The sequence below is a fragment of the Mya arenaria genome, chromosome 8, assembly GCF_026914265.1.
Source record: "Mya arenaria isolate MELC-2E11 chromosome 8, ASM2691426v1".
In the NCBI taxonomy this organism is placed as follows: Eukaryota; Metazoa; Mollusca; class Bivalvia; order Myida; family Myidae; genus Mya; species Mya arenaria.
In genome coordinates, this window is record NC_069129.1 from 36,476,707 (window position 1) to 36,504,511 (window position 27,805).

The 27,805-nt window shown below is 34.8% G+C and overlaps 1 protein-coding gene across 1 annotated transcript in view; it reads right to left on the reverse strand.

Annotated features, from left to right (window-relative positions):
• Positions 1-27,805, reverse strand: part of LOC128243287 (N-terminal EF-hand calcium-binding protein 1-like) — a 68,254-nt gene that overhangs the window by 27,336 nt on the left and 13,113 nt on the right. Inside the window, exon 5 of the mRNA XM_052960963.1 lies at positions 17,375-17,493. Coding sequence (XP_052816923.1) covers positions 17,375-17,493 — 119 coding nt within the window. The remainder of the gene's footprint in view (positions 1-17,374; positions 17,494-27,805) is intronic.

Consider the following 27,805-nt stretch of genomic DNA (forward strand, 5'->3'; position numbering starts at 1 on the left):
AATCTCAGCATTTAGGGAGCCAATTTCAAATCAAAGCTACTGGTAGCCATTTTGCTGGGATTTCATTAAAAGAATTATGACGATGTTTTAATTAATAAATGAATTCACACCAATTAAAACAAATTAATAGTAAAGGGATTAGTGAAGTAAAATAATGATCATTAGATCAGATAAATATGAACTATGATTAGAAACATGACATACCACTATTGGATGGGTGCATAGAATTACCGGAATCTCCCTAACTACCAAAATCCACCGGAATCTACCGGAATCCCCTGAGAAATAACTTAAATTTAAAACTTAATATTGTTTTAGTTTATATAAGTTTATATAAGTGTTTGGAGGTGTTTTAATTATTTACTACCCATTATATATCATTATGAGCGTATGTACGTACATACTATCTGAAAGGGTACGGGGATTCCGGTAGTTTTCATGTCAGTATACAATGACTATAATGAGTATAAGTCTGTATTTAAGGAATATGGATAAGGATTCCGGTAGTTTACCGCTGATTATGTTATTACCAAGCTACCGGAATCCCCTGTGAATTAGTAAAATAACTAAATTTCAATACTATTTCAAGTATTTTAATGCTTGAATATAGAATGAAGTAAGAGTTTTAATCTAAACGTGACAAGGATTCCGGTAGTTTACCGCTGATTATGTTTTGACCAGGCTACCGGAATCCCCTGTGAATTACTAAAATAACTGAATTTCAATACTATTTCAAGTATGTTAATGCTTGAATATAGAATGAAGTAAGAGTTTTAATCTAAAAGTGTCAAGGATTCCGGTAGTTTACCGCTGAATATGTTATGACCAAACTACCGGAATCCCCTGTGAATTACTAAAATTAGTAAAATAGCTAAATTTCAATACTGTTTCAAGTATGTTAATGCTTGAATATAGAATGAAGTAAGAGTTTTAATCTAAAAGTGACAAGGATTCCGGTAGTTTACCGCTGATTATGTTATGACCAAACTACCGGAATCCCCTGTGAATTACTAAAATTAGTAAAATAACTAAATTTCAATACTGTTTCAAGTATGTTAATGCTTGAATATAGAATGAAGTAAGAGTTTTAATCTAAAAGTGACAAGGATTCCGGTAGTTTACCGCTGATTATGTTATGACCAAGCTACCGGAATCCCCTGTGAATTACTAAAATAACTGAATTTCAATACTATTTCAAGTATGTTAATGCTTGAATATAGAATGAAGTAAGAGTTTTAATCTAAAAGTGTCAAGGATTCCGGTAGTTTACCGCTGAATATGTTATGACCAAACTACCGGAATCCCCTGTGAATTACTAAAATTAGTAAAATAACTAAATTTCAATACTGTTTCAAGTATGTTAATGCTTGAATATAGAATGAAGTAAGAGTTTTAATCTAAAAGTGTCAAGGATTCCGGTAGTTTACCGCTGATTATGTTATGACCAAGCTACCGGAATCCCCTGTGAATTAGTAAAATAACTGAATTTCAATACTATTTCAAGTATTTTAATGCTTGAATATAGAATGAATTAAGAGTTTTAATCTGAAAGTGACAAGGATTCCGGTAGTTTACCGCTGATTATGTTATGACCAAGCTACCGGAATCCCCTGTGAATTACTAAAATAACTAAATTTCAATACTATTTCAAGTATGTTAATGCTTGAATATAGAATGAAGTAAGAGTTTTAATCTAAAAGTGACAAGGATTCCGGTAGTTTACCGCTGATTATGTTATGACCAAGCTACCGGAATCCCCTGTGAATTACTAAAATAACTGAATTTCAATACTATTTCAAGTATGTTAATGCTTGAATATAGAATGAAGTAAGAGTTTTAATCTAAAAGTGTCAAGGATTCCGGTAGTTTACCGCTGAATATGTTATGACCAAACTACCGGAATCCCCTGTGAATTACTAAAATTAGTAAAATAACTAAATTTCAATACTGTTTCAAGTATGTTAATGCTTGAATATAGAATGAAGTAAGAGTTTTAATCTAAAAGTGTCAAGGATTCCGGTAGTTTACCGCTGATTATGTTATGACCAAACTACCGGAATCCCCTGTGAATTACTAAAATAACTAAATTTCAATACTATTTCAAGTATGTTAATGCTTGAATATAGAATGAATTAAGAGTTTTAATCTGAAAGTGACAAGGATTCCGGTAGTTTACCGCTGATTATGTTATGACCAAGCTACCGGAATCCCCTGTGAATTACTAAAATAACTAAATTTCAATACTATTTCAAGTATGTTAATGCTTGAATATAGAATGATAGAACTTGTTCTTATTGTTTACGAGAAATAAATTTTCATTTATATCGGTGAATTTGTTTTCCCCATTCAACATGAATAACATCATAAAGGATCAAGAAACAGATTCTGTCCGACATCCATCTATGTATTATTGGTACTCTATTGTCACGTGTTAGCGGTCTTCCCTTCCAGCTACAGTAACATCATTCAGATTGAAAAAAGAAATATATAGATAGAACACGACACAAATATACAACAAAATATCATTTTCAAAAACGTAATTGAAATACTCCTATTGTATTCTACGTTAAATCTGAAAAAGAAAACAGTATTGAAATTTAGTCATTCTGTCTCACAGGGGATTCCGGTAGCTTGGTCAAATCATTATAATCGGCAATCCGACCTGCAAACTACCGGAATCCTTGTCACTTTCTGTATATGGAAATATGATTATAAAGGTGTACCTCGTAGAACATTACATATATTAAAGCTTAAAAATACCCCAAACAACATTTACGTATAGTTTAAATTAGATTTTGGTACCAAAAACATTTCAGTAAAGTTTAATTATTATTTCTCAGGGGATTCCGGTAGCTTGGTCAAATCGTTATAATTGGCAATCCGACCTGCAAACTACCGGAACCCTTGTCACTTTCTGTATATGGAAATATGATTATAAAGGTATACCTCTTAGTACATAACATATATCAAAGATTAAAAACACCCCAAACAACATTTAAGTATAGTTTAATTATTATTTCTCAGGGGATTCCGGTAGCTTGGTCAAATCATTATAATCGGCAATCCGACCTGCAAACTACCGGAATCCTTGTCACTTTCTGTATATGGAAATATGATTATAAAGGTATACCTCTTAGTACATTACATATATTAAAGCTTAAAAACATCCCCAAACAACATTTAGGTATAATTTAATCAGATTATGGTAGATTCCGGTGGATTCCGGTGGATTCCGGTAATAAGGGGATTCCGGTAATTCTATGGACCGCTATTGGATGATTTGTGATAAACTGACATGTGAAAGCACTCAGGTCATGGTATGTATTCTTTATTTCAGTTGTTAATTTCACTGTTATGACACTTGACTACTTGTGGGACTTTTATTTGTCAACTTTCAATCTAGTGCACATATTTTAATAAATAACAATGCTGTTGTAGATAGTAGCTGGATGTAGGATTATTGGTCCCAGATAGTAGATTTACGTAGTTTTAAAACTCTATGAAGATGCACTTGTTTTCAGCCTTATATATATGTTAATATCATATTAACATATTAAGCTGAAATGGCCATGTTTCCATACATATGCACACTAGCACCTTTAATGCTATACAAATAATTACAGTGTTGGTTTTTGGAGGGGTCATAAAACTGCCATCTGCCACATGGCCTACCAGTCATTGGAAACTGGCCAAATTGGGTTAATCAATTTAAGTTAAGTACTTATAAAGTCATTACATATTTAAAATATGATACCCTGTTTTATTCCAGAGCTGTCAGGAATCTCTAGATTTGACAAAAATATAACAAAAGATCCTTGAGACTTGTCATTTTCCAATTTGTAGCTTTAACAGTTTCATGATTTTCTATCAATTATTTTTGCCACTGAGTAAAAGGTTATTTTATTATTGCTAAATTTGACAAATATGTACTTGTTTGTCTGTCTGTAAATACATTATGTCCAGTTACAAGGTGTCATGTAAAATTAAATATGAAATAATAAAAATATATGTAACACAAACTCATGTTTAGGAAATTTAAATAAAGCAAAATGTGTATGTATTATTCAAATGTGTTCTATTTTTGATGGTTCAATATATTTATATAACGCGGTTTAAACACACTTGGTGCATTTTTTTTTGTTTAATTTCGTTTAAAGCGTATATTTTTGTTAAAAAATGCACTTTAGATACACTCAAGTGTGTATTTAGTGCGTTTTTTTGTAAAATCTTTTCTTCACCTGTGGTATTTTTTATGAAAATAGGAGCTACGTTTTTTTTTTAAAAAGCTGCGCTAAATTAGCTAAGCTATTTGAAAAGCTTCATCATAAAGCTAAGCTTTTGGGCCAACACCGCCATAAAGCTGCGCTTTTCATAATTAGCTAAGCTATTTTGAAGAAAAAACACAGCCCCATCCAAAAGCTAAGCTTTTGGGCCAATTCTGCCATAAAGCTGCGCTTTTCATAATTAGCTAAGCTATTTTAGAAAAAGCTAAGCTTTTGGGCCAATACCGCCATAAAGCTGCGCTTTTCATAATTAGCTAAGCTATTTTAGAAAAAGCTAAGCTTTTGGGCCAATACCGCCATAAAGCTGCGCTTTTCATAATTAGCTAAGCTATTTTAGAAAAAGCTAAGCTTTTGGGCCAATACCGCCATAAAGCTGCGCTTTTCATAATTAGCTAAGCTATTTTAGAAAAAGCTAAGCTTTTGGGCCAATACCGCCAAAAAGCTGCGCTTTTCATAATTAGCTAAGCTATTTTAGAAAAAGCTAAGCTTTTGGGCCAATACCGCCATAAAGCTGCGCTTTTCATAATTAGCTAAGCTATTTTAGAAAAAGCTAAGCTTTTGGGCCAATACCGCCAAAAAGCTGAGCTTTTCATAAAATAGCTTAGCTATTTAAGAAAAAGCGCAGCTCCATCAAAAAGCTTAGCTTTTGGGCCAATACCGCCATAAAGTTGCGTTTTTCATAATTAGCTAAGCTATTTTAGAAAAAGCTTAGCTTTTGTGCCAATACCGCCATAAAGCTGCGCTTTTCATAATTAGCTTAGCTATTTAAGAAAAAGCGCAGCTCCATCAAAAAGCTTAGCTTTTGGGCCAATACCGCCATAAAGCTGCGCTTTTCATAAAAATAGCTTAGCTATTTTGCCCAATATCACCAAGAGCTGAGCTTTTTTAAGAAATTAGCTAAGCTATTTTGGCAAAAAAGCATAGCTTTAGCGCAGCAGCTGTGTTGTTTTTTTCCCAAAAAGCTGCGTTTTTTATAAAAAAAAAGCTGCGCTTTTTCGGCCAATACCGCTAAGCTTTTAGCTATGCTTTTAGCTATGCTTTTAGCTGTGCTTTTAGCTCAGCTTTTAGCTTAGCTTTAGCGAACCTTTTTTGGCACGGGTCTAAGGGTTGACTAAAACAGTTGTAGAGAACTGAAGAGGAAACATCAAAGGATGATCATGTTGTATTTGCCGACAAGTTTAAAACATCAGTTTCACTGGCGTTTGAAAAAAAACTATACATTCGTGTCACGCATTAAACACCGGAAGGACATATTGGTCTATCGCAAAATCAGTCCACGAAAAGAGATGGCAAAGTTAGGATGCTCAGCAGAGGGGAACACATGGCATGAAATATTTCGGACCGGAAGCTTATGTCCACTGCATGGGAATAATCAAAACATGTGTGCAACCCGATGACATGTTTAAATCCTATAATAAATAGCCGACAGAACAAGGTTTTGACGGAAGAAGTAATTACAAATGGAAAGTGGGAAAAACATGCATCAAAGTTATTTTTTAATCAAAAAAGAACATGGGTGTTGTAGACAGTCATCATTTACAGTGTACCAACACAAAGCGCTTATTTGTGGACCTAATTTGTGTGGTTTGCCGTGGACATCTCGCTTGTGATTCATCATGTATAAAGCGTCAACCCTCCGGCTACCTATAAGCTGTTTGAGAGGATGGTTATACTTTTTTACAGTATATTATAAACATGCTGTAGAATGTTAAATAGTAACCATAATCAGGTTTAATAACATATTGATCGTTGCATGTACCACCAAAATGAAACATGAAAAACATCTTTTAAATTCAATCAGCTGTTCAATGTTTTATGTTTCTGTTTCTAGGTTGCAGAACAACTTATCTACGGGAATACAGTGTTCGACACTAACGGGGTCCCGGGATCCCGAGGACACCAATTTTTCGGGAGGGACATCTGAACTTCAAAGTCCGGTATTCCGTCGGGACACTTAAATTTTGACCGATAAAAGCTAAACATCAATAAATAAATAACGTTTCTTTTATTTATTACATAAATTTAGGTCCCCCTAAATTTTTTAAAAGTGCATGCAAAAATGATATTATTATTAATACGTTGCACACACTAAAGCGAAAGTGTGGCTGACTTTTTGACTATAGTTATGTCATGAATCTATAAATAAACAGGTCATTTCACAGTGCGCATGCGGGTTAACACTTCCGTTTTGTTGTTTACATTATCAACAAGGTCACAGTTGACAGACTGTTATTATCGGTACAATAATTATGTTGAATTAGTTTGCTTATGTGTCAGAACCGCCCAAAAAAGATGCCAACACTACTAACCTTGATGACTTAATGATGCGACCTTCGAGTTGTTACACTAACATTTACGGCACAAATACCGGTATCCTACTATTCAACATTTTTTGTTTTATGCTTTGATCGAAACAACATAGAAATAAAATTCCCAAAGTTTTATTAATGCAATCAATGTATAAAATTTTACGACATTTTGGCGCAAAAATTAACATACACAATTTTTCGGTCGTCTGCTCTTCCAGTATGCACTACACCTGTTGGGCAGTCTGATTGATTGATCAGCAGCTCTACTTAATATAAACTTGAGTTTTCACAAGCCAGATGTAATAGTCCAACTGTTTCTTAACCCTTTAGCACATAGACAAGTGGCCAGATTACACCTCCCAGTCAATAGCCATCTTACTGATAAGCAGTCCTTATCTGCATAGGTACTTTTCTGGATATTTGAAAATGAGAAAATGAATACAGCAGTATGACCTTAAAATCAATGTTACTCCAAATAATTGTGTCCAAATCTTTTTTTATGTGAATTCATTTTTTATAGATAATTAAATTATCTAATAAATGGTGTCAATGATGAAATATTAAATTATTTTATTTCAGCTGTGAATGTATTTTCAAGATGGATTTGTAACATTTCTTTGAAATGTCATAATTGCATTAAATCAAAGGGTAATAAAATGCTGGGATCGATCTAATTTTTATTACCCCTATCATAAAAAGACCCATCTGGATTAAAAAGCCGACAATTTATGTTCTTGAGTATTAATACACAGAAATATGTCAGGAATATCCGGCGTCATCCAGCTGAGAGATCCAGTCCAAGGTGTCTGTTTAACTTTATTACCCCCTCATAAAATTGTTTACAAAAAAAGAAAGCCGATAAATGATTTTCCGGTATGAATAAAAAGATCTAGATCAAACAAAACGCTTGCACATGACCTATTTTACAGCCAAAACTATGATGGACATTATATAAGCTTCACAGAAAATTTACCCATCATTTTCTCATTTACTAATTGTTTCTTTTGTTTGTAAACAAAATATTACCTTTAAGTAAATATAATCTCAATTGATTTTAATGGTAAACCGAACTGACGTAATATATTGAATGATTTACGCATCAATGAATTTGGGGGAAATTCCATACAGTACTTAGCTCGTGGTCTTATTACGTCACAATGGGATATCACACCTGCGATTGGGAGTATAAACACCTTCTCAATTTAGCAGACGATATTTTCAAGGGAAAATCAATACACAAAAGGTTAAACTTTAATTTTATAAACATCCGGGATATTGTTTACAAAAAGAAAGATGCAAAATTGAAATATTGAAATGACCCTATTAAAATATGCGGGCCATGCATTTACATCCAGTAATGGATACGGTCGGCCAAATGCGTATACATCTGGTAATGAGCTATGTCGGCCTATCTCGTATACATGCGCTAAAGGGTTAATCAAAAGCACTGACATATGACAAGACCTTGAACCATGACTTATTTAATGCGTATTTTACGAAAATCTAAAAATAGTACCAACCATCAAGTTTTTGTTTACATTGTATCCATCTTTCATTTTGATTGAAAACAAAAGGGACTTAGACATTCTACCGCTTTTGAACCCAATCTACTGACTAGGAGACCCAGTGCTCCAGCCAGGATTTGAAAAGGGCAGGGTGGAGTTTTGAAAAGGGCAAGCTACATGAGTCGTGTAGAGGTTGAGGGGGGTCCACCCCTGTCACAAGGTGTTTGTTTTTTGTGGGGGTGGGGGGGTGGGGGGTGGGTCTCCCCCTAGAATTTGTTTTGTTTTTATACTCAATTTAAATCATTTTCCATGATTTTCAGACTGATACAAAATGGTGTTGTTGTTTTTTTCTCAAAATTTAGAAGGGTGTGTTTTAATATCAAAATTAAAATTTGTCTTTTTGTCTGTGGTAGTATGATTGTACTTGTTTCGCATCTTCTTAAGTGCAATGTCACATATTTCTTTTAAAATTTTGTAAGATGAAGACAAAAACAAACACAGTTAAACATCAAATAAATAGATACACACAAAAAAAATAAATGTAGGGGACGAATCTTAGTTTGGTACGATCGGGTTTGGGTACGAATGTTACATTCAGCCTGTTTGTTATTTAATAAACTTTCAAAATATTTACTGAAAAGGTGATGTATTTGATTGTATTAGCGCCACCTTTCTTATGTTTACATATCGGCAGTGCCGTCTGCTTCAAATCAACAACGTTGAAAATGGCAAGTCTCGTCTGTACAATACAATAAACAATTATTTTAAAAGATTTAATTGTGCTTCACAACATTTTTCACCATCCCTTCGCATTTTCTATCGCATTTTACGAACTTTCATCATTGGTTGAACGAGTTCTCAATGTATATTCTGATTGGCTGACATTCAATAGGCACGCCTCCTGCCGATGTTTCCCTATTTGGCTCTTCCTAATTATCGGATTAGTAGATGACCGATTATGAATACACAGGTCGTCTGCTCACTACACAAATACACAATTAGCTGTCATATGACTTGGTCAAGGCACATGGAAAGATGAAAGGGCAGTACGGCATATTTTAAGCAATCAATGGGGGCATGGTGACACCTAGCGGGAACACTATTATCATAAGCATTACGTAATTTGTCTCAATTATGACAGCGGATTAAGGGCTGTCAATCTTTTATAATGATTTCAATAGTAAAAAGGGCACTAACGGGATATTTGGGGCTAATAGAGCATTTGTGAAAAGGGCACTACTCAAAAAGGGGGCAGGGCGGTAAGAAAAGGGGCACGGGCGCTGCGCCATTGAAAAACGGGCTAGCTGGAGCACTGGAGACCCATATCTTCCTCTTGCCATCGCCAGAGGTTCATATGTCTGACACTGTACTATTAACGTGTCATTACATGCTGTTGAAAACATGTATAATATGGTGTTTAAAAGACACTGTATGTGCATGTTAGATTTATTATTAAAACAGGTTAAGTAATGAAAAAAATGTAAAAAATGGAAGGGACTCCTAATTTCAGGAAGGGACACCTGATTTCAAATGTTGGTGTCCCTTCGGGATCCCTTGGAAAAATGGTTAGTGTCGACCCCTGGGGCATAGCACACGTATAAGGAAATCCAAACAAACAAGCGACATTTTTTAACTTGTCCTCAAAACAACAACTCATGTATGTAAAACATTTCCAAAAATATATGTTTTTTATATAATTGCATTTTGAAATGACCCTTATATCGAAGCAATGAACGGCCTCTGAAGTTCATGAAAATGCATACATTAAATTATTTCTACTGTTTAATGGCACATCTTGAATTTCAGAGTCTAGTACAAGAAAGCGCCGTTTAGATCAATCATGTATTAAAATAAATTTTCAATATAGTATTGATGAAATAATCATAACAAAATGTTGTTCATGTGTCAACCTTTTGTTCCTGAAGGGACGAATAATGTTTGTTTTAATGTTTAAAATGAGGACATATTTTTCGAAATTACACGTATGCAATGGAATTGTCGCTAACAACGTGTTTTTTTAACAAATATTCATCAATATGTGATTTCTTTTTACATTCCGATGATATTGCATTGCACCAGAAACTCCACTAGAATCTGTTGCTGTTTCGTTAATCGTATGCTGTGATTATACTGGTGTTGTTTCCCGTGACAAATCTTGCGACATTTTTAGCAATATAATAGTTACAGTCAAATACTTTGATTTATGTTTTGGTCTATGTTTATCTATTATATAATTATGTACATGTGTTCTTTGTTGATAGGAGAAAAATTATTATCATTATTGATTTTCGTCATGTTTGATTTTATCCCTATGTATTCCTAAAGTTCCTATGATGTAAATAAATGATATATACAGTTTATAACCTTGATGTATGAATGAATTGTGAATCCGTATTTGGATTTTAGTCCTATAAGTATACATTTATATGGGAAATGAATGAACATATGTGTAAAATATTATGATAGAGAATTGTTATTTTAATTCCTTTCTGATTTATTTGATAAAAAAACATATTGTTTTGTAATCACTCTATGCATGTGTAAATACTAAAATAAACAAAAATATGTATAAAGAATGAAAACTACAGGGACAAGCCCATTAGTTGAACAGTAAAAAATAGGCCCTGTTAAGGGGTACACGTCAAGGACCCAAACAACAATGAACTAGAGACACAAACATTGTTACACCACTTAAATCATAATTTTCACTTTTTGTTTTATTACTGAATTTTACATGGAATGACACGTGCCTGGAAAACTGTACAACAATGTACAATAATGTGATGCCTGCATTAAAATTAAGCACGGCTAAAATAGCGTATTTATACATACATAGTTTAGTCACACATGGCATTCCAGAGTGTTCATGTGGATTTTTTTCAATTTAATCCAAACACATGCATAATATTATTGAAATAATAAAAACATTTCGCAACGTTGCCTTACAAACATCTTTTTAAGCATTGTACTTTTGAAATATTTTGGAAAACCTTTCTCTACTACTGTAGTACAAAATTGCTGTTTTAGAAATATCAAATACTAGCCGTAGCGTATTTATGAGGAAAACAACAGACATAAATATCGAGTTACTACAAAAGTTAAAACTGCCATAGGGTATCTATGCATGCACAATCATGTGGTATAATTCCAAGATTAAATATAGCACTCTTACTCCCAAATAAGATTTACCACAATTAATAATAATGTTTTAATATTCCAAAAATGATGAATCAATGCCGAAAACAATGGTTCTTATGAAGGATGCCGAGTTTAATTTGAAAGAAATGAGCATAAAACAGTATTTTTACCTCCTGAGACTATGGTAAACCCCAGTAAATATTTTAGCATTCACCATTCATTTATTATTTGAGCACTTTTTGCTTTTAAATGCACGGTTACAATCTTGTTATCAGCAATTAATATTTTCCATAAATGCATTATTTAGTAAGTAGGTAAAGGTTTATCAGTCAAAATTGATGATTGTTATACATGTTTATGTATTGATTTTGAATAAGAGTGTCACTTTAAACGTCTCCGGCAATTTTGAAAAACATATACCTGAAGTGTTTGTACTAGAACTACCAGAGTGTATTAATGCATAATATTATCCTTTATGTACCTAACAAATTGTTAAAAGAAGTAATTCCTATCTACAAAACTCGCCTATAGTAGTTTTATAAACATTAAAAAGTAGCCAATACCGAAGATGAAAATTACCACAACCTACATATCACAGGATTACCATTGCGCTGTTTTGCATGTGCGTTTACCTACTGATGATGGTCATTCCTACGGTTATTCCTACATTTGTTCAAAATCATCATATCCGTAGTGTATTAATGACAGTTTTGTATTTTTCCGAAGTCAACCAGAGCGTAGTTATGCCGATATGTCATATTTATTAATAAGTGAATATTTAAAGTGCCGTTACATAATAAAAACAATAAAATGCATTTTATTGTATTAATGTGTCTATTAAAGGGTTTAAGTAAAAGGAAAAATGTACATTTTCACTAGAACATTACCTAATTAGGGATAATGTATATGTCACTTATTCGTGAAATGCAAACTTGATTTATAAGGGTGTTATGTTATATAATTTTATGTATTATATAATGTTTGTAATTAATTTCTTTAATTGTGTTATAAATTTGTACTGTTTAGAAATTGATAAACATTTTACCCAATTGCTAACGCATTTTAATTGTTAGATTTAAGTCTCTGCTTTTAGCAAAACATGTACAAGATTATAAAAATAAGCGGTATTCCCACGCTGTACAATAGCGGTAATCAGAAGCCGAAAATTTGAGTACGGTTTACACTGCTGTGGTAGTTCGCCGGTGAATGATAGAGGTAATGGGGACACCCGAATTTAGGGTCCGCATTAGGCGGCTATGGTAGCAGAAAGGATATATTTTGCCATGAAAACCTCTAACTTTTTCATTATACAGAATTATTTCATGTCATGATCTATCATATTCTTATGATACACTGTCATGTCATACCATAATACTGTAAATTAAATTTAACTTCCTCCAAAGTCTTTTAAAAAATTCTGCTTAATTTCTTCCTTTTCCAAAATAGTAAAATTTCTTTGCCTTTGATCATTACTTCAAATTAATTGATCACTTATTGTTAAGGTTTCCTTTTGGCATTTATCAAACCTTTTTTAAACAGTCATTTCACCCTTGCAGAGTTGTTTCTTTACATTCAGTTTCACTCACATACTGTGGTTTCACTTCACATTATTGCCTGATGTTATGGCATGTATGTTATTAAAGGAATTAGAAATTCTACTGCTTTTGAACTCGATCTACCACTTTTGAGACCTAAATCTACCTCTCTGTCATTGCCAAAGGTTCACATGTCTGAATACCGTGTTTTATGCACATTTCTTTCAAATTAAACAAGGTATCCTTCGTGAGAACAATCATTTTTTACTTGTATTCATCCCAGTGCTCCAGCTAGCTGTTTTTGAGGGCGGTCCGCCCATGCCCCTTTTTATACCTTTTTCACAAATGCTCTTTAAGCACCATCTATCCTGTTAGTGCCTTTTTACTATTGAAATCATCACGAAAGATCGGCTGGCCTTAATCCTTTGTCATAATTGAGACAAATTACGGAATACTTATGATAATAGTGTTCCCACTAGGTGTCACCATGCTGCCCAATTGCCGTACTTCCATTTCATCTTCCCATGTGCCTTGTCCGTGTCATATGACAGCTTATTGTGTTTTTGTGTAATGAGCAGACGACCTTTGTATTCATAATCAGTCATCTTCTAATCGATAATTAGGTAGAGCCAAATAGTGAAACATCACCAGAAGGCGGAACTATTGAATGTCAGCCAATCGGAATATATATACATTGAGAATTCATTCATTCCATGATTAAAGTTTGTAAAATGCAAAAGAAAATGCAAAGGGATGGTGAAAAATGTTGTTAAGCACAATTAAACCTTTTAAATAATTGTTAATTGTATTGTATAGATGAGACTCGCCATTTTAAACATTGTGGATTTGGAGCAGATGGTCAATGCTGATTTGTAAACATAGGAAAGGTGGCGCTAACACAATCAAATACACCTCTTTTTCAGTAAATGTTTTTAAAGTTTATTTGAAAAATACTTATGAAAATTTCTTTGTAACCCACAAAAATATTTTGATGCTTAATGTAGCGTTTACCTATCATGTTCTACGATCATGTCAAAAATTGTCGAAACCGCCATTTTGTCAGTACGAATTTCGGAGTTATTTTATCAATGTTCTATGTTTTTTAAGTGATTCTTTAAGCAAGGGCAGTGATTTTTAATGTCATTTCATTCTAAAAAGTCAGCGTATTACACATCATTTTACCAAAGACAATTAAATAACAGCCAGACTGAATGTAACATTCGTACCCAATCCTGATCGTACTAAACTAAGATTTGTCCCCAACATATTTGTTTTTTGTGTTTTTATGTCATTATGATTGTTTCAAAAGTTTAACTGTCTTTGTTTTTTTCTTCACATTTTACATGATTTTTAAGAGAAAAATGTGACATTGCACTAAAGAAGACTCCAGACAAATACAGTCAGCTGAGTACCACAGACAAAAAGATTTAATTTTGATATTCAAACACACCCTTCTAAATATTGAGAGAAAACAACATTTTGTTAATGTCTTGAAGTTATGGGAAATGATTTGAATTGAGTATGAAAACAAAACAAATTCTAGGGGGAGGCCCTCCAAAATCCCCCTTGTGATAGGGGTGGACCTCTCCCACACCCACCCCCATCGCCCCTACGTGACTCATGAAGCTTGCCTTTTTCAAAACTTCACCCTGCACTTTTCAAATCCTGGCTGGAGCACTGCATCCTTCTTGGAATATTAAAACAATAGTATTTATTGTGCTAAATCTTATGTGGATGTATTAGAGTGCATCTTTAAATGTGTAATGTTTAATGCGTTTAAAAACATTAATTACTACAACTATGACAATCAGTATACTACTATCCACGATAACACTATTTTCTAGTGTACGGTTAAACCCATACACAAAAATACTATATCCAGTCCATATAATGTGAACCTATCAAGGCTGTATCTTAATAAGGAGCAACTTTTCACAGACAAAATTTGGCATATAACTAACTTTTAAGAAAATGAATAATTCGAACAGTTAATTTTTTTTATGTTATTGTACAGTTCAACTTGAAATCAGAGATTGACGTTTTGAGCGATCTCTTACGTTTCAAAAACGAGTTGTCCTTGATACATAAACAAATCTGGGACTTATCGCATGTTGGTTAAAACATCTGACAACAACAATGAATATTTAATATCATTTAAAATTAACAATTAGCAGAAATGTAATGTAAAAATTTACCAGTAGTTCACATAAATATTGCCATATTGCACTGTTTATGTTTCCCTAGGGCTACTATATCCGGTGTACGGTGATCCACTGTGACTATACCCCGCTTAGAAATGAATTCAGATAACTGTGCAAAGCATCAAGTAAATAGAACAAACAGTATTGAAATGTAGGTAAAGATCACAACTTGATGGCAAAATTTTACAACTTCCTTAGTCAATCAAAGTCCATAATTTGTATTTAGGATAACATGGACTTGTGTTACTTAATTGTGTGAAGGTCATGAACAATTGTATGAGTTATGAAGTCCATTGAATTGGAGAATGGTATTGGAGATCTGAGTTAAAATAGCAAGTTGCTCTAAAAACTTTCTAATTCCATAAAGGGCCATAATTTTTGATTATATAGGAAGATATGAAAAGTTACATAATTTTGAACAATTGTGTGAAGTATTAAATTAATTCTTATCAATTGTAATTGAGATACACTCCCAACCATGCTATTTTGCCCCCAAAAAACATTGCCTTTGCGGGAAAGATTGCATCATCGCCATAAATTGTGGGGATATGTTCCATGGTAGCCAACACAGTGGTGCCTGTATCACATTTATCAGCATTCATCTGCTGCTAAAGTGTACTACTTCTGGAAACATGCAAACGGCAGATCTCTGCAATGCGGCTTATCGCCGTGATGCAGCTTATCATGATAGGCAGGTATTTTAACGGGTACAGTTGGTACAAATAGAAGATTGTTTATTGTACCCTGCTCGCAGAAAGGCTTTCACCCGATTGATAATCTTATTCCTCAAACTTCATAATAAGGTATATTGTGTGTTTGTAAAAGCATTTTTAAAAATAAGTTGATTGATATTAAAATATACCTGCAAAAGGGCTTTCACATTTCAGGAAGAGTTTGCACAAGTAGCTCCATTTGTTTTTCACGCATCTTTGTTTGAAAAGCAGAGATTATTGCATGGTTTTGTAGTGTCAAAACGAATTAACAAATTTAAATTAAGTTTTCATAAGTTATCAATGCCAGGTTGGGGAATCACATGACTTTAAAGGGGTTCACATAGGGGCACCACAGGTCACAACCAATGTAAACAAACAAGTAAGTGACGTTGCCTCTAGAGTGTTAATACTTTTCCTATTTTTGACCTGGTGACCTAGTTTTTGACCGCACTTGACCCAGATTCACACTTGGCCTAGAGCTAATCACTATAAACATTCTGACTAAGTTTCATGGACATACAGTCATAAATGTGACCTCTAAAATGCTTACAAGCTTTTCCTATGATTTGACCTAATGACCTAGATTTTGACCGCACATGACACAGATTTAAACTTGACTTAGAGATTATTAATATAAACATTCTGACCAACTTTCATAAAGAAACATTTATAAATGTGACCTCTAGAGTGTTAACAAGCTTTTCCTTAAATTTGACCTGGTGACCTAGTTTTTGACCGCATATGATCCAGATTCGAACTTGGCCTAAGGCTAATCAATATAAACATTCTGACTAAGTTTCATGAACATAAAGTCATAAATGTCACCTTTAGAGTGCTAACAAGCTTTTCCTATAATTTGACCTAATGACCTAGATTTTGACCACAATTGACCTAGATTTAAACTTGACTTAGAGATTACTAATATAAACATTTTGACCACCTGTCATTAAGATACAGTTATAAATGTGACCTCTAGAGTGTTAACAAGCTTTTTCTTAAATTTGACCTGGTGACCTAGTTTTTGACTGCACATGACCCAGATTCGAACTTGGCCTAGAGGTAATCAATATTATCATTCTGACCAAGATTCCTGATGATACAGTCATAAATGTGACCTCTAGAGTACTAACAAGCTTTTCCTATGATTTGACCTTATGACCTAGTGTTTGACTGCACATGACCCAGTTTTAAACTTGACTTAGAGATAATTAATGTTAACATTCTGACCAACTTTCATGAAGAAACCTTTATAAATGTGACCTCTAGAGTGTTAACGAGCCTTTCCTTTAATTTGAACCTGACACATGCGACATTTATTCTTCATAACATATGAAGAGCAGCAGTGCTTTTTCAAGAAAATGATTTTATATAGTGTCCGTTATGTTTAACACAATCCGACCTTTGGGTAACATCGCTGCGACCTGGTGACCTAGTTTTTGACTGCACATGACCCAGATTCGAACTAGGCCTAGAGCTAATTAATATAAACATTCTGCCTAAGTATTCTGCCTAAGTTTCATGAACATACAATCATAAATGTGACCTCTAGAGTGCTAACAAGCTTTTCCTATTTTATGTCCTCTAACACACCGCCTAAAGAGCTTACAATATTAACCTCAAGCTTGACTTAACTTTCACTCACAACATCAGAATGAGTGCACTACCAAAATAAGGCCAAATTGGGGCATACCTTCATAGCTGGTCTGTGAACTGGTCTGGTGTTTTGCTCGGCGCATGACACGTCCAGGCACTATGGCCCCCTCCTTTTTCTCCTTTACATCCCCAGCCTGTACAGGTACAATACTGGAGCTGAAATATAGGGATATATTCAGAATAGAAAATCTAAGCAAATGGTATAGTCTGGCATTTAGCTCAGCATACAAATCAGCAGGAACTATGGGCCCATTCCTTAATATTTTCTTTAACCCTTTAGCACATAAGCAAGTGGCTAGATAAGACCTCCCTGTTAATAGCCAATTTACTGATAAGCAGTCCTTATTGTATAAGCTCTTTTAAGGAATATTGGACAAATCTGGCAAATTGATATACTAGTATGACCTTTAGATCAATATTACACGCAATAATTATGGCCAAATCTTTTAATGTGAATTTTTATTTACAGACAATTAAATTATCTAATGAATGGTGTCAATGATAAGATATTACATTATTTCATTTCATCTGTAAATGCATTTCGAAGATGGACTTGTACCATTACTTTGAAAATTCATTTAATCAATAGGTAAAAAAATGCTTGGATCGATCTAAATTTTATAACCCTCATCATAAACAAAGACCCATTTCCGAAATTAAAAGGCTGACAATTGATGTTCCAGAGTATAATACACAGAAATATGGCAAGAATGTCCTGTGTCATCAAGCAAATTGATCGAGTCCCAGGGTGTCTGTACCTATTTATGACCCCTTCATCAAAATGGACCTTTCGGACAAAGAAGTCGACAACCGATATTTAAGGTATGAATAATTTGGCCTGGCAAATTTGCCAAAAGGACAGACTACATGTTTGTTTGCTGACCTATTTTACGACCGGAACTATACTATACATCTATGCACCTTCACATCAAATTTATTCATAATATTCCCAGCGACATAATATTATTTCTATTGTTTTTTAAAATTCAAAATTTAATCTTAAACAAAAGATGTTGGTCAACCATCATGCCCCCTGAGTGCCATCTTGTCAAGATTATTTGGACAATTGAATGAAATATGCATTGATTGAAATGACAGCTGATTTGTCATAGACATTGGATGCCTTTGAGGTAGTTATAAGATTATGAACATTCAAAGAGTATAGAAGGTACAGTTTTTAATCATGTTCAGATGATGACTGATATTTGCAGATAAAAATGTATCCTCTTGGCAGCAGGGAATAAGTGAATATGACATAAATTTTAAAGATAAATAGGATTTATGACCTTAACCTTTGACTCTATTACCTCAAATCCATAGGGGTCATGAACAATGTTAAATTTGAGGGCCATGGGTGAAGTCATTGTTGAGTTATTACACAGACAAGCTTTTTACGATGAAGGTCAGTGACCAAAGGGGGTCATCTACTGGTCAAGCCCAACCCAAAAGTCAAGTTAGGGGGCCATGGGTGCAGGCATTGTCGAGTTATTACTCGAACAACCTTTTCGCATTCAAGGCCCTGTGACCTTGTCCTATGACCAGGCTAACCGCTGCGACAAAATCACAAAAGTGGCGACAATTTTTCAAATTGATGGCGACAAGGATTATTTTAGATTTTTTTTCTTAAAATAATGTAAGCGGCGCCCATGAGGCCTGCATGATACTCAATTCTGTTACTGTAATAAATCAAGCACATCCACTGGTGTGATAACAAATCCGATAATTTGGGCATGCAGTCAGGGCCCAGTCAACATCTGGTTAATTATTGCAGAGTTTTATTGCTTTCACGGATTAACAATGCTTTAACTATAATGTCTCATATTAGCAAAAACAATTTTAATATTTAGCTCAACAGCTTTGTTGAAGTGTGATTAACATGTTAGTTTAAAAATGCAAATCATAGAATTTTAGGTAGTCGGAACGTCACGTGATATGCAAATTTTGTACTGACATTTGCGTGCTAAAAAAATATATTTGCTTTCGGTTTTGTGTTGCAATTTTGTAATTGCTACAAATGCTGCATTCTGGAGGGTTGAAAAGTGTCAAAAAAGATTAAGAGAAGACATTTGGGTATGCTTACAAATAAATAAAATTACATCCCATTTGACAAGGCTTCCAAGAAGATGGCTGGAGCAAAGAGTAGACAAATTTTTATTAGGATAGTATGGCCTAAGTCTGACCATGTATATTTCTTTGAGTTTACATTTATTTTATTATTGTATTTTTGAATTCTATGACACTATTGTATGCAGGCATTAGACAGAAATCAACATATTCATGTATGTCACTATTTTGCAACATTTACATTTTTTTAATTTATATACTTGCTCATATATTGTCAATAGAAAAACAATTTGCTAATAACTTGTGCTTCTTCTACAATAAAATATTTTGTTATTGCATGAAAATGTGCTAATTAAATGCAATCTAAGCTCTTAAAATGCTTAAACCCCCATGAGCTTCTGAACCCCAAAAAGGGCGCTGCCCTGGATCCGTAAGGGAGCCTGTAGCAGCCCCCTTAACCTCCGGTAGAAGGCCAATGACCCGATGACTCCTAAAATCAATAGGGGTCATCTACTGGTCATGCCCAGCCTCCATGTCAAGTTTGATGATCATAGGTCTAGGCATTGTGGAGATGTCACTCAGAGAAGCTTTGTTAACCGTTTCACGTTAAAGGTCACTGTGAATTTGACCTTTGGCCTGATGACCCCTAAAATCAATAGGGGTCATCTACTGGTCAGGCCCAACTTTCATGTCAAGTTTGATGACCATAGGTCCAGGAATTGCTGAGTTTGTGTTCAAGGTCACTGTGACCTTGACCTTTGACCCGATTATCCCTAAAATCAATAGGGGTTTATGTGACCTTGACCAATGACCAACAAAATCAATAGGGGTCATCTACTGGTCAGGCCCAGCCTCCATGTCAAGTTTGATGACCATAGGTGTATGCATTGTTGAGTTACCTACTGGTGAGGCCCAGCCTCCTGTCAAGTTTGATGACCATAGGTGTAGGCATTGTTGAGTTATCACTTGGACAAGCTTTGACAACCTTTTACTATTAAAGGTCACTGTGACCTTGACCTTTGACCCGATGACTCCAAAAATCATTAATGGTCATCTTTTGGTCAGGCCCAACCTTCATGTCAGGTTGGATGAGTATACATCCAGGAATTGTTGAGTTATCACTTGGATTAGCTTTGTTTCACCAACAGACTGACCGACCGTCATGTGCAAAGCAATATACCCCCTCTTCTTTGAAGGGGATTATAATTATTATAGACTTAATTAGTTTGAATGCTGAATTTATGTCATAGTGGAAAGAAAAACCTTTGATTGGCAGTATGAAATAAACACCTTATTTTATTTGGCGATATATTTCCAACCGAAATTCAATACCAATTATGCTTTACATTACTTTTATAAACATCTGGGATATTGTTTACAAAAGAAACTTGCAAAATTTAAAAATGACCCATTTGAAATGCGGTCAATGCGATAGTCGACAGAGTTGGCCATATGTGTATGCATGCCCTAAGGGACTCGTTTACATGTGCTAAAGGGTTAACATCCTGTGCGGGTACTGATACCAACCATCCAACCCAGAGGTGAAATATGTGGATACTTTATCAATACCTGTTATTGATACATTTACTTCACAGTCTTCTAGTATATGTGAACAAGCGATGTCTTAACAGCCCACTTGACTATATGCCGCTATGCCTTAAAAACGAATACAATAATGATGTAATGTGTTCCTTTCAAAATGAATAAAAAATGTCAAATAAAAAGTTAACAAGAAATGCTGCAATGCCACGAAACAAGGTTTTCAATGATTGACAGAAGAACTTCAGCCTTCGTTGTGAGATTCAGTTTCAACTGTTGTTGTTTTCTATTTTTAGTAACTGTGACCTAAACCTTGACCCTAAGGGCAAATGCAAACCCATGTAAAGTCCACCATAAACTCTTTCTAAATAAAAAGTTCTAAAAATATCTGACACTAGGTAACTGTATCCCAATTCATCTAAAAATGAAAATTTAATAAACAAGAGGGCCCTGTATCGCTCACCTGATCCAATTCAAGTGTGAAATAAGTGTTTTCAGGGCGAGGGCAAAGGGACAAAACTCTTCCCAATCAGCCTTAGACGACAATTTTAAAGGATCATCTTCATTTCAGCTACTTTAGATCATATAAGTTAAAGTAAGATGGTGAATTGGTTATATGGGCTTTACCGCATACCAATTCAGGTTATATGGTGCCAAACAGGACTAAAGATTTGGGTTTCACATCTCATTCACATCCAAATATAATCATGAGGTATGGAATCAAAACATTTATACCTGCTGGAATTAAAAAATATATTACTTAGATCCTTCCCAGTGACACAAACATTCTGACATAGTTTCATGGTGATTAAAGAGAGAATGTAACCTCTACAGTGTTTACGTTACGTGTTTAAGTTTTTCTATGATTTGACCTAGTGGCCTGGTTTTTGACCACTGATTACCCAGTTTCAAACTCTACCTAAAGATCATCAACAATAACATTCTGATCAAGTTCCATGAACATATGGTCATAAATGTGGCCTCTAGAGTGCTAACATGCTTTTCCTTTCATTTGACCTGGTGACCTAGTTTTTGACCACACATGACCCAGATTCAAACTTGGCCTAGAGCTAATCAATATAAACATTCTGACTAAGTTTCATGAACATAAACTCATAAATGTCACCTCTAGAGTGCTAACAAGCTTTTCCTATGATTTGACCTGGTGACCTAGTTTTTGACCGCAAATGGCCCAGATTTAAACCTGACTTAAAGATTATTAATATAAACATTCTGACCAACTTTCATGAAGATACAATCATAAATGTGAACTCTAGAGTGTTAACAAACCTTAAGTATACCAAACCTGTGAACCCGGGGGCATGGCCAGTAATGACCCCATGGGCATAATTTGAACAAACATTCACAAGCAATTGTGACTTTACCTGTAAACTTGGCTAAAAATAGACCTCGCTCATGCAGACTTGGCTAAAAATAGACTAAGCTAAAAATAGCATTCTTTTATACTTTCAAGACCCATAATCTAGGCATGCATGGGCGGTTTGGGCAATTTGAGTAAAGGAGCACCAAACAAACATTTCTGTCAAGTTTTATCGAAAAAAGGTCATCGGTTTCGACGACAAGTCGTATAAAGTTTTTTTTATTTTTTAGCTCTGGCAGCCATGGTGTGCAGTGGACTGGAACCATTTAACAAATTTTGGTTAATGACCACCCAAGGAACATTTCTGTCAAGTTTCATCAAAATCTGATCATCGGTTAACATTTAATCTGAATAGATTATGAAGCAAAATTCTAACCTGAACAAGAACTGACGAGATAGAATCGACTTGGTGTTTCACTTACACTTTTCGGCCATTTAAGTTACTAAAAATAGCTGTTTCATAAACTTTCAGAATGTCACTTAAACGAAAATTAATGTTCAGTCTATATATACTTTCCTATGTATAAATGTAAGGTTTTTAAATTGATCTTTTTGTGAGAACTTTATGCTTATATGTTTACTCATAAATTATTATTGTTTAAAAATTATTTAAAGATGCTATAGGTGAAAAATTAAGACATTATTTTTTTTTCTATTAAAGGGAGGTAATTCAGTAGTAAAATGTAATCAAAGCTATTAAAGCATGGCATTTCTTTTCTAACCATGTTGATATTATTACAGTCTATTCAAGCAAGATGCCTTTTGTTTTTACATAGTACCCATAGGTTCTGAAAAACAAGGAGCACTATTCCCAACAGAAGGATGTCACTCCCTATCACTGCATGAGCATCATAATAAAGAAATGTTTACTCAAACTGCAAGCTGCTCAATTGAAATAGGTATTTACCTCAAGCATACAGTTTTATAATGTGTGTAGTAAAATATGCCATTATGCTAGTCCAACTGGCTAGTAGGTTAAAATGTTTTTCGTGAAGACTGCAGACGAGAAGTCCTTAAAGGTTTTTCTATTTTTAACTCTCGCAGCCATGTTGTGCAGCGGACCGGAACCATTTGGGCAATTTTGGTTAAAGGGCATCCCGATGAACATTTATGTAAAGTTTCATCAAAATCTGATAATCGGTTTCTGAGAAGATGTAGTTTAACGTTTTTTCTATTCTTAGCTCTGGTGCCCATGTTGTGCAGCAGACCAGAACTGTTTGGGCTATTTTGGTTAAGGACTACCCAAGTAACATTTCTGTCAAGTTTCATTGCAATACGATCATCGGTTTCTGAGGAGAAGTCGTTTAAAGGTTTTTCTATTTTTACCTCTGGGGGCCATCTTGTGCAGTGGACCGAAACCATTGAAGCAAATTTGATAAAGGACCATCCAAGGAACATTTCTGTTAAGTTTCATCAAAATCTGATCATCGGTTTCTGAGAAGATGTTCTTTAAAGGTTTTTCTATTTTTTTGCCCTGGCAGCCATGTTGTGCAGCGGACCGGAACCATTTGAGCAATTTTGGTTAAGGACCACCCAAGGAACAATTCTGTCAAGTTTCATCAAAATCTGCCTATCCGTTTCAGAGGAGATGTCGTTTAAAGATTTTGCTATTTTTAGCTGTGGCGGCCATATTGTGCAATGGACCAGAACCATTTGAGCAAAATTAATAAAGGACCACCCAAGGAACATTATCAGTTTCAGAGGAGATTTCGTTTAAAGTAAAAGTTTACGCACGCACGCACGCACGCACTCACGACGGACAATCTGTGACGACATAAGCTCCATGGCCTTCGGCCAGTGGAGCTAAAAACTGTACAAGTTTCATCGAGATACAATCAAAACTGAAGACTGTTTCGTGTTCACAAGCAATTGTTTACAAAATAGCATTTTTTTATACTATCAAGGCCCATAATCTAGGCATGCATTGGTGGATCTGGCTGGTTTTCGAAAGGAACCGAGCTCTAATGGACATCTAGATATTGTACAAGTTTCATCGAGATACAATCAAAACTGAAGACTGTATCGTGTGCACAAGCAATTGTTTACAGACGCACGGACTCACATACTACGTACACATTACCATCGCATAAGCTCTTCTGGCCTTTGGCCAGTAGAGCTAACTAGAACTAGAACTAGAACTCCGCGAGTTGGATGTGTCGCCTGACGAATTATTTACTGTCGACATTATAGCTGTTAGATTGGCATTTTATTCATTTATAGAAAATGATGTTGCCATTTAACTTTCAAATGTAGGTGGCATTTGTTGTTGATCAATCATGACCCCTTGTTGTATTTTTGTAGAGGGTCACCCAAGGAAGCTTCATTCTTCAAGATATGCCCCGGACAAAACTTTAAGAATGAAAATTAACAAAGGGCAATAACTCTAAACATATAGATGCAAGAGTCACGGTTTTTGTGCACTGCACTTTCCCTCAATCAGATACCTCTTATAGTTTACGAGATATGCCACGGACAAAACCTAAGCAAGAAAATTAACAAAGGGCAATAACTCTAAAAATATGGCAGCAAGAGTTACGGTTCTTGTGCACTGCACTTGCCCTCAATGAGATCTATTTAGCTTTGAAGTTTCAAGTTGATACTTCTTATATTCTTCAAGATATGCCCCGGACAAAACTTTAAGCATGAAAATTAACAAAGGGCAATAACTCTAAAAATATGGCAGCAAGAGTTACGGTTCTTGTGCACTGCACTTGCCCTCAATGAGATCTATCTAGCTATGAAGTTTCAAGATGATACCTCTTATATTCTTCAAGATATGCCCCGGACAAAACTTTTAAGCATGAAAATTAACAAAGGGCAATAACTTTAAAACTAAGAAAGCAAGAGTTACGGTTTTTGTACACTGCACTTGCCCTCAATGAGATCTATCTTGCTATGAAGTTTTAAGTTGATACCTCTTATATTCTTCAAGATATGCCCCGGACAAAACTTTAAGAATGAAAATTAACAAAGGGCAATAACTCTAAAAATATGGCAGCAAGAGTTACTGTTATTGTGCACTGCACTTGCCCTCCATGAGATCTATCTACATATGAAGTTTCAAGTTGATAACTCTTATATTCTACAAGATATGCCCCGGACAAAACTTTAAGCATGAAAAATAACAAAGGGCAATAACTCTAAAAATATGGAAGCAAGAGCAACAGTTCTTGTGCACTGCACTTGCCCTCAATTAGATCTATCTACATATGAAATTTCAAGTTGATACCACTTATAGTTTAGGAGATATACCCCTGACAAGCGAAAATGGGACGCGGACGCCGCCGCCGCCACCGACGCCGCCAACAAAAGTAACCCCTATATGTCGTCTTTTCAGGCGACACAAAAACCATCAATAAATATCAATTTTATAATAGAAATAACATTTTTCAGTATCCATATCAAAACTAAACACACACTTATATGTACATGAATTTTATAAATGGAATTCTATATATTTCTCAATGAAATAGGGAAACACTATCCCACTAGCTAGAAGCAAATAAAAACTATCAAAGAAAAACTGTGGTCAGAGTTAAAAAATCTTTGATATATAGTAATAAAAGAAAATCTTCTCCCAATATTGTTTTGAACATTGCTGATAAAAGTTGTTTTGAACCATATAAGATTGGAAATCATTTTAATACTTTTTTTACTACCGTAGCCTCAACTAGAGTAAAACAAGAAGGCCATGATGGCCCAAAAACGCTCACCTAAGCAAAGGGCCACAACTGTGTGATAAAGCATTAATAAAAAAGTTGCAATTTAAACATATGATAACATGATGATGCCTTGTTTTATATTTGTAAAGGGTCATGCAATGAAGCTACCTGTAAAGTTTCATTGAATTTGGCCCGGTAGTTTCAGAGATTTTTTTTAAGCAAAACAGTATGTCGGCATTTTTGTTGTTGTTGTTGATCAATTTCAATGCCTTGTTGTATTTTTGTAAAGGGTCATGCAATTAAGTTTCCTGTAAAGATTAGTGAATTTGGCCTGGTAGTTTCAGAGGAGATGTTTTATAAAGCAAAACAGGAAGTTGGCCAGATTGTTGTTGTTGTTGATCAATTGCGACCCCTTGTTGTATTTTTGTTGAAGGTTACCCAAGGAAGCTTCCTGTAAAGTTTCATTGAATTTGGACTGGTAGTTTTAGAGAATTTTTTTTAAAGCAAAACAGGAAATTGGCCATTTTGTTGTTGTTGTTGTTGATCAATCATAACCCCTTGTTGTATTTTAGTAGAGGGTCACCCAAGGAAGCTTCCTGTAAAGTTTCATTGAATTTGGAGTGGTAGTTACAGAGTTGATGTTTTTTATACTAAAACAGGAAGTCAGCCATTTTGCTGTTGTTGCTGTTGTTATTGTTGTTGATCAATCGTGACTCCTTGTTGTATTTTTGTAGAGGGTCATCCAACGAAGCTTCCTGTAAAGTTCCATGGAATTTGGACAGGTAGTTTTAGAGGAGAGGCTTTTTAAAGCAAAACAGGAAGTCGCCCATTTTCTTGTTGTTGTTGTTAATCAATCGTGACCACTTGTTCTATTTTTTTGGAGGGACACCCAAGGAAGCTTCCTGTGAAGTTTCATTGAATTTGGCCAGGTAGTTTCAGAGGAGATGTTTTTTAAGCAATTGTTGACGGACGGACCACGGACAAAGACCGATCACAATAACGAAGTGCTCAAGGTGAGCTAAAAACTACTTTTGCCCTTCAATTTGTTTAACTTTGAGTCTGATTGTTTTAAACCATTTTATAAAGATAGAATTCCTGACTCGGTTAAATTTAGACAACACACTGTTAGTGAAGAACACATTTACAAACTAGAGCTGTCACAGGAGTGACAAATACCCCCAAATGCCACTTGGACACAGGAATGGCAAACCATTCCTTTGAAAAGAGGCCATAACTCTAAGGTTACTGCACACTGCATCTTCTTTTATCATGCATGTATTTTTTTTTTTTTAAATCTGTTGAGTAATTTAGAAGTTCACTGCTAACAAGAAAAACTAGCCTTTCATGAGTTAACGTCCGGAAACCGTTTTTCTATTTTTAGTAAAAGTGACCTTGACCCCACCAGCCCCAATATCGAACTTGACCTGTATCTTCTGATGTTACACCTGTGTACCAAAAATTGTTCAAATCTGTCTAGCCTTTCATGAGTTAACATCGGGAAAACGTTTTTCTATTTTTAGTAACAGTGACCATGACCTTGGCCCCACCAGCCCCAATATCGAACTTGACCTGTATCTTCTGATGTTACACCTGTGTACCAAAAATTGTTCAAATCTGTCTAGCCTTTCAAGAGTTATCGTCCGGAAACCATGAAAACCGACAGATCAACCGACTGACCGAATAGCTCACTCCTATATACCCCCTCAAACTTCGTTTGTGGGGGTATAATAACTATGTAAACTAAACTATGTAAACTTATTTGTTCAAAAAGCACAGGTTTAGATAACATTTCTGCACGAGTGCATTCTTGCTGCACCAATGC